We start from the raw sequence: 7,618 nt of genomic DNA on the forward strand, positions 1-7,618 counted from the left end.
CAAATTTTTTAGTTTCTTTTGCTGAATAGGACTTTTAGAGTTACATTTGGACAAAATGCCTCTGCAAAAAAATAACCTAACACTTGGAACAATTATTGATTCGGCGCATTATTATTTAGGATGAACACATAAAATAAACTTGTATATTTAACAAAAATAACTTTCAGGTTTCTATTTCACAATTGTACGTTTGTTACTAGAGTATGGCAGTGAAAGGTACACACAGATTGATATCTGCATATACTCGGTTGGGTTACATTAGGTTAGGTTTTGTTAGGTCGTGATTTTATTTCATTTTTCGTGTTTTCCTTCATTTTACTTTCAAAATTACTTTAAGTTTTCTCCACGAGCAGGGAAAAAGGAAGAGTTTGGCAGTCACATTCATAATTTGCACTAAAAGGGCTCACTTAACTTCTATGAAAGGGTGAGAACTGGTACGCTCAACGAAGTGTGACATTTGGCGGGAACCGTTGCATTAGAAATCGGTTACTCCAAGAATTGATCTGAACGTTGTTTCCGGAGGGCGGCGGCATCGGGGGGGGGGGGGGTGGAACTTCAACTTACGATCCCGGAAGATTAGCATTTTTTTGTTCAGTTAGGGGTGGGGTTCGAACGGCTACATGCCTCCATTCGGTATCATTACATGCTGACTACACAACGAAAGTGTACGCGAATTTTTGAAGAGGAACGAAAGTTGTCTTAGGCGAGGTCATTTTTCCAGGAATTTGTCTCGCGTACGTCTGAACCCAGATCCTCTGGGAGGTTAGGTTACGTTGGCATGGCAAAAAAAAATGTTCATTCCATCCTATGCATTAATATTAGGGGTGTGCGGGATCCCGAAAAGTCGGGACCGGGGGGGGGATCCTCTCCCGATCCCGACTTCGGGAAATTACTTCCCGACTCCCGACCAGTCGAGAAATACCGAATGGTCATTTTATCGTTAATTCGTTTGCTGCAAAAAGTAACGGTTATGTAACGGTCTGCTGCCAAAAGTAACGATTTCGTAACCGTCTGCTGCCAAAAGTAACGGTTTTGTAACCGTTCCCTGCTAAAACTAACCGTTTCGTAACCGTTTACTGCCAAAAGTAACCGTTTCGTAACAGTTTACTGCCAAAAGTAACCGTTTTGTAACAGTTTACTGACAAAAGTAACCGTTTTGTAACAGTTTACTGACAAAAGTAACCGTTTGTAACAGTTTACTGACAAAAGTAACAGTTTCGTAACCGTTTGCTGCCAAAAGTAACCGTTCCGACCAGGACCTTCCCCACTTGCCTTCTGCTAAATTGTCCACTAGCGGGGACACTTTCACATCACTGCACTGATCGAGCATTCCCTTTCCGAAGGGAAAAGACGCGAGATTTGACATGCATCGGTTGAAACAGAACCTCGGTTTACGTGTCCTCGCCAACGAGTATGCGACATTTCCAATTCTTTATTCTGCGTGTGCACCCCCCCCCCCCCCGGCCCCGGTGCGTTTCGGGCGAAATTGCCAACGGATCAGGGTTGCCGGGCCGGGACTATCCCTTTAGCGAACGCCTCCTTCCACGGCGATGGCATTTTGCAAAAAAATAAAAACGCCCAAAAAACACTCTCCCTGCAGCCGCCGGCACGTATCCTCGCAGAAAACTACCAACGCCGGGTTCTTCGGGGAGCGACGCGGCCGATCCGCCGGGCAGGGCAGCGCTCCCCGCCGGGATTATGGCGGCCGCCGGTAATAAGAACGCACCCTGCAACCCCGCACGCCCCAAAAAACAGAAGAACGTCGCCTTCCCCGATATTCATATATACTAATATACATTCTTCACTTATATTATTATTATTATTATTTGATGACAGGTATATTAAAAAAAAAAAAAAAAAAAAAAAAAGCGATTCTGCAAAAACTGTGGGTGATTGATTGGCTTCGATTCACAAATAAAAGGCCACTATGAACCTTGAAAAAGAAAAAGGATGCCAACAGCACCTGGTGTTCCCAGGCGGTCACCCATCCAAGTACTGACCAGGCCCGACGCTGCTTGACTTCGGTGATCGGACGAGAACCGGTATATTCAGCGTGGTATGGCCGTTGGCGAAAGATACTGCTTTCGGTAAGGTACATATAGTCCAACTTCTCGTTTTCGGGGAAATGTCTCGTCTCGTGGGCACTGCCAAGAACGTGTAGAAGAAACATAACATATAATTATACATTTCATTGTAGTCATAGTGAGAAATGTGCTTTAACACCCCTCGAGAGATGTGTGAACATAAAAGCTACAAGATAGAGAAGAAAATTTAGTGCAGTGAATAAAAGTGAATCTCATGAACAACCTTTTTGATTCCACACTATATACCCAGGACCTAACAACGAAAAAGTGATTGGGCTCGGTTAGTTCGTATGAACTTTCCAGCCTGATCATTACCAGTGCGTAGTTATATATATATATATATATATATATATATATATATATATATATAGACTCTCCAGTCTAGCTATTTCCTATTTTTGTGCTATCTTCGGACAACTTCATCGAGTTCTCGAATACGCGCTATTCCCACAAACCAAAGTAGGCAACGGGCACCTCGACACAAACTATTACATTATTATTATTTATCGGCGGAGAGCAGGAAGGGCCGCGCTAACTTTCGGTGCAAATGGCTGCTTTCGAATCGAACCACAGTCCTCATGCGATAGATTTTCGCCTATAAACGAAATTAAAGGCTATACATTGGAAGTAGGCCAGCTTCGTTCAAACACAGGCGTGTGCGACACACGCTACTTCGGAGATTGGCTTGAGAGGCCTGTCGTATGCTCAAGGCACCTGATTCTCAGCAAGAGAATAGGGGAAGGATTGAACTTCCATCTCCTCCGTGCAACCGACGCACCTTCTACCTTTTCTCAGAGAAAACTAAGGAAATCACGGGCATATGGAGGTCGCGCGTACACCTACGGTGAGTTTGACACGAAGGAAGCGAGGAACGTGGAAGTCGTGGGGACGGACTGCGGCACTTCACGGCTACTTCAAAGTTTCCGGAACGTACCCAACAACGAGGGATGCTGGTGCTCTCTAGCTCAGCACTGAAAAAATTAATCTTGGAAAGAGGAGGAAACACACTTACCGTTGTGGCAACTACAAACTTCAGTTTGCTTCGGCCCGCCTGAGAGCTGCTCTCGCTCCGGTCCGCGCTCCGAGAGAAAAGGGGGTCGAAACCAAGCGCGGGGATTCATTTTCGTTCCGAAAAGAGCGTAGATATGGCAGATACGGCATCAGCTCCCTCAGCCCCGACGGCGGCTTCGCCCAAGAAGTCCTCGAAGGCGAAAAAGCCGAGAACGGCTCCTTCCCATCCCAGGACATCCGAGATGGTGAACAACGCTATCAAGAACTTGAAGGAGCGCGGAGGCTCTTCCCTGCAGGCCATCAAGAAGTACATCACCCAGAACTACAAGGTCGACGCCGAGAAGCTCGCGCCCTTCATCAAGAAGTACCTGAGGAGCGCCGTGGCATCAGGTTCTTTGGTGCAAACCAAAGGAAAGGGTGCCTCCGGATCTTTCAAGCTCAGCGCTTCGTCGCTGAAGGAGAAACCGGAAAGCGGGGCTGTTTCCAAGACCAAACGCTCGGCTCCCAAGGAGAAGAAACCGGCAAAGAAAGCTGCCCCGGCCAAGCGACCGAAGAAGACCGGCGAAAAGAAGAAGGCACCTGTTGCAAAGCCAAAGAAGTCTCCATCGAAAGTGAAAAAGGCAAAGACGCCCAAGAAACCAAAGGCGCCAAAGCCAAAGAAGGCTGCCAAGCCCAAGGCAGCAAAGAAGGCTGCACCAAAAAAGAAGTAAAATGGTTGAGCACGCAAGCGCTCCCCATAAAAAGGTCCTTCTGAGGACCATCAAAATTCTCCTGGAAGGAGCGAATTTGCACGATCACTCAATCTTATAACTTTTCTTTTCATCGGACACGGTGTCATCCTTTCCCTTCCATCCATGCATTTTTTTTTTTAAAAAAAAATGTAAACCATGAAAGCAATACACTAGTCACATTATGTAGTCATAATTTGTTTGACTTCGTTTCCATCGATTCTATGAAATGAACTGCGAGTAAGAAACCGCTAACTGATATTAGATTTAAAGATTTAGCGAGAGCTTTTGACCCATATATTATTAAAACTGAATATTCATGAAATATCGCCCAATTGCTTCGGCGTTATTATTTTAAATAACTTTTGGATAAACGCGAGGATAGGGATGGAATTGACAATAATAATAACAATAAAGAGAGATACGACCAAAACGTACTTTCCAAGTAGGATTTGTGGTCCTCAAAAGGACCGATTGTTTGCCAAGGGCAGCGGGATGCGCTTAAGCACGCTCTCCACGAATGCGGCGGGCGAGCTGGATGTCCTTTGGCATGATAGTGACACGCTTAGCGTGGATGGCACACAAGTTGGTATCTTCGAAGAGACCGACGAGGTAAGCCTCGCTGGCCTCCTGGAGAGCCATGACTGCGGAACTCTGGAAGCGCAAGTCGGTCTTGAAATCTTGAGCGATCTCGCGGACGAGACGCTGGAAAGGAAGCTTCCTGATGAGCAACTCGGTGCTCTTCTGGTAGCGACGGATTTCTCGAAGAGCCACGGTACCTGGCCTGTACCTATGGGGCTTCTTCACTCCTCCGGTGGCGGGAGCGCTCTTCCTAGCTGCCTTTGTGGCGAGCTGCTTCCTTGGGGCCTTGCCTCCGGTGGATTTTCGTGCAGTTTGCTTAGTCCGGGCCATTGTCGCGTGCTTGTCCTAAGCGTTTCCGTTTCAAACAATCGCGCCAACCAAAAATCATGCCTTTATATGCTTTGCCCTGAAAGGTGCCGTGCATGCTCCTGATTCGTGAAATCAAACCGAAAAGCGGATTTCCCATTGGCTCCCGCCATTCTGCCCCCCTCTGTCGAAGGCGTACAAAACTGAGCCGGCTCGCCGGGAAGGCTTCATTCTCATCTTTCGAATCCACGTACGTGCACTGCAGAAATGACAGGCAGAGGTAAAGGAGGAAAGGGACTCGGCAAAGGAGGTGCCAAGCGCCACCGTAAAGTTCTCCGAGACAACATCCAGGGTATCACCAAGCCCGCCATCCGCCGTCTTGCCCGGCGAGGAGGTGTGAAGCGAATCTCCGGTCTCATCTACGAAGAGACACGCGGCGTCCTCAAGGTGTTCTTGGAGAACGTTATCCGCGATGCCGTCACCTACACGGAGCATGCCAAGAGGAAAACCGTAACCGCCATGGACGTCGTGTACGCACTCAAACGTCAAGGCAGAACCTTGTACGGTTTCGGAGGTTAAGGGCTCTAGTTTGCCTGTCCTCCATCTTGAAAAATCGGCCCTTCTAAGGGCCACAAATCTTTTCTTTGAGGAAGGAAATGTCAGCTTTCAACTTTCCCCGAACCTGATCCCAGCCTCGATTCGAACGATTTCTCTCGTCTCGAGTTCATAATGACATAACAATGATTGAAATAATTGAGAATTCAACAAAAAATATTCACGTGAGGACTCTCAGCATTCGCTAGATGCCTAGCCACCCCTCGTTGCTTCTTCGTTCGCCGTTTAGCAAAGCAAAATGAATTTATGTGAAATTCAGATGGTTTCTGTCAAATTATAACATCAATTAATATAACTCAGGCGAACATATATATTTTATTATTATTATTATTTTCAGTGCAACTTGACTCCACCGAAAACAAAACACACGTCATAATCTCTATGCTATCAAAATTTACAAGATGTATACGTACAGGTAAGCCACTATTCTCTGACATTATCGGAAATAGGCAAAAAAAAACATTGAATCAACACAGGATTTGCATGCCAAGTTACATGGATTGTCAGTCCTGATTAGCTTATCGACTTCAAACTTGAAAACTTAAAAAAATAGAGTAGACAATGACCCTTTCCTAAGGTAATTGGTGGCCCTTACAAGGGCCGATTTGCTACAAGCTGAGGGGGTGGGGTGTCAGCTTAAGCTTTCTTCTCGGTTTTCTTGGGAAGAAGGACCGCCTGGATGTTGGGCAGCACGCCACCCTGGGCGATCGTGACCCCAGAAAGGAGCTTGTTCAACTCCTCGTCGTTTCTGATGGCCAACTGCAAGTGACGGGGGATGATCCTGGTCTTCTTGTTATCGCGAGCAGCATTGCCGGCCAACTCCAAGACTTCAGCGGCCAAATATTCCATGACGGCGGCCAGGTAAACCGGTGCACCGGCACCGACACGTTCGGCATAATTGCCCTTTCGCAAAAGTCGGTGGATTCTGCCGACGGGGAACTGAAGTCCGGCTCGGCTGGAGCGAGACTTGCTCTTTCCCTTCACTTTTCCTCCCTTTCCGCGTCCAGACATGATGATCTCTTGCTATCGATACAACGTGAAAACACAAATTTTTGCCAGCCAGTTTGGTGGTTTTGTTAAGTAGTGTTGAATCGCCGCGAATGAGAGCGTCCGGGAGACACGTCTCGAAGCGCCATTGGTCCGTCTGATATCAACCGTCCTTTCTTAAAAGGAATCGACGGTTTGGGCGCACATCGAGTCTGTCTGCAACATGCCGCCAAAGACAAGTGGAAAAGCCGCCAAAAAGGCCGGAAAGGCCCAGAAGAACATCTCCAAGGGAGACAAAAAGAAGAAGCGGAGGAGGAAGGAGAGCTACGCAATTTACATCTACAAGGTGTTGAAGCAAGTTCACCCTGACACCGGCATCTCCAGCAAGGCGATGAGCATCATGAACAGCTTCGTCAACGACATCTTCGAGCGCATTGCCGCCGAAGCTTCCAGGCTCGCTCATTACAACAAGCGATCGACCATCACCAGCAGGGAGATCCAAACGGCCGTCCGGCTGCTCCTCCCCGGTGAACTGGCCAAGCACGCCGTCAGTGAAGGCACCAAGGCCGTGACTAAGTACACCAGCTCAAAGTAAACTCAAGGAAATAGTTACCTTGCCGAAAAAGGCCCTTTTTAGGGCCAAAAATTGAATCTTGGAATTGGACGAACTTGTCTACCACCCCTCCGAAACGTACACTTACATAACCTAACGATATCTCAGCCTGCAAGCGAAAAGATTTTTGACCTTACGTATAAAAAAAAAATGCTTTTAAGGTACGAATGAATGTTAATGTCAACCAGCACGTAATTTACAAAAATAGGCTAAATTTCCAAATTTTTTAGTTTCTTTTGCTGAATAGGACTTTTAGAGTTACATTTGGACAAAATGCCTCTGCAAAAAAATAACCTAACACTTGGAACAATTATTGATTCGGCGCATTATTATTTAGGATGAACACATAAAATAAACTTGTATATTTAACAAAAATAACTTTCAGGTTTCTATTTCACAATTGTACGTTTGTTACTAGAGTATGGCAGTGAAAGGTACACACAGATTGATATCTGCATATACTCGGTTGGGTTACATTAGGTTAGGTTTTGTTAGGTCGTGATTTTATTTCATTTTTCGTGTTTTCCTTCATTTTACTTTCAAAATTACTTTAAGTTTTCTCCACGAGCAGGGAAAAAGGAAGAGTTTGGCAGTCACATTCATAATTTGCACTAAAAGGGCTCACTTAACTTCTATGAAAGGGTGAGAACTGGTACGCTCAACGAAGTGTGACATTTGGCGGGAACCGTTGC

General features: G+C 46.3%; 4 protein-coding genes, 1 non-coding gene and 1 pseudogene across 5 annotated transcripts; 3 read left to right on the plus strand and 3 right to left on the minus strand.

Moving 5' to 3' along the window:
* Window positions 1-1,951: 1,951 nt before the first annotated feature.
* On the minus strand, window positions 1,952-2,070 carry LOC145983399 (5S ribosomal RNA). Its single transcript, XR_014441241.1, has one exon. It is a non-coding gene; the product is annotated as a 5S ribosomal RNA (ribosomal RNA).
* A 1,147-nt stretch (window positions 2,071-3,217) lies between these two features.
* LOC145983370 (histone H1 pseudogene) lies at window positions 3,218-4,080 on the plus strand (annotated as a pseudogene).
* Window positions 4,081-4,299: 219 nt separating this feature from the next.
* Window positions 4,300-4,741, minus strand: LOC145983371 (histone H3). The gene has a single exon (XM_083116506.1). The coding sequence runs from the start codon at window positions 4,733-4,735 to the stop codon at window positions 4,325-4,327; it is 411 nt and encodes a 136-aa protein (XP_082972632.1). The 5' UTR covers window positions 4,736-4,741; the 3' UTR covers window positions 4,300-4,324.
* A 225-nt stretch (window positions 4,742-4,966) lies between these two features.
* LOC145983362 (histone H4) lies at window positions 4,967-5,290 on the plus strand. The gene has a single exon (XM_083116499.1). It carries the CDS (start codon window positions 4,979-4,981, stop codon window positions 5,288-5,290), a length of 312 nt encoding a protein of 103 aa, XP_082972625.1. The 5' UTR covers window positions 4,967-4,978.
* A 561-nt stretch (window positions 5,291-5,851) lies between these two features.
* On the minus strand, window positions 5,852-6,356 carry LOC145983394 (histone H2A). Its single transcript, XM_083116524.1, has one exon. It carries the CDS (start codon window positions 6,335-6,337, stop codon window positions 5,963-5,965), a length of 375 nt encoding a protein of 124 aa, XP_082972650.1. The 5' UTR covers window positions 6,338-6,356; the 3' UTR covers window positions 5,852-5,962.
* Window positions 6,357-6,533: 177 nt separating this feature from the next.
* LOC145983396 (histone H2B) lies at window positions 6,534-7,039 on the plus strand. Its single transcript, XM_083116526.1, has one exon. It carries the CDS (start codon window positions 6,537-6,539, stop codon window positions 6,906-6,908), a length of 372 nt encoding a protein of 123 aa, XP_082972652.1. The 5' UTR covers window positions 6,534-6,536; the 3' UTR covers window positions 6,909-7,039.
* Window positions 7,040-7,618: the final 579 nt, after the last annotated feature.

Source organism: Lepisma saccharinum, unplaced genomic scaffold (assembly GCF_977018435.1).
Source record: "Lepisma saccharinum unplaced genomic scaffold, izLepSacc3.1 HAP1_SCAFFOLD_865, whole genome shotgun sequence".
Classification (NCBI taxonomy): domain Eukaryota; kingdom Metazoa; phylum Arthropoda; class Insecta; order Zygentoma; family Lepismatidae; genus Lepisma; species Lepisma saccharinum.

Bases quoted from the DNA above. Each gene is read 5' to 3' on its own strand.
- LOC145983371 (XM_083116506.1), bottom strand. From the start codon at position 4,735: ATGGCCCGGACTAAGCAAACTGCACGAAAATCCACCGGAGGCAAGGCC.
- LOC145983362 (XM_083116499.1), top strand. From the start codon at position 4,979: ATGACAGGCAGAGGTAAAGGAGGAAAGGGACTCGGCAAAGGAGGTGCC.
- LOC145983394 (XM_083116524.1), bottom strand. From the start codon at position 6,337: ATGTCTGGACGCGGAAAGGGAGGAAAAGTGAAGGGAAAGAGCAAGTCT.
- LOC145983396 (XM_083116526.1), top strand. From the start codon at position 6,537: ATGCCGCCAAAGACAAGTGGAAAAGCCGCCAAAAAGGCCGGAAAGGCC.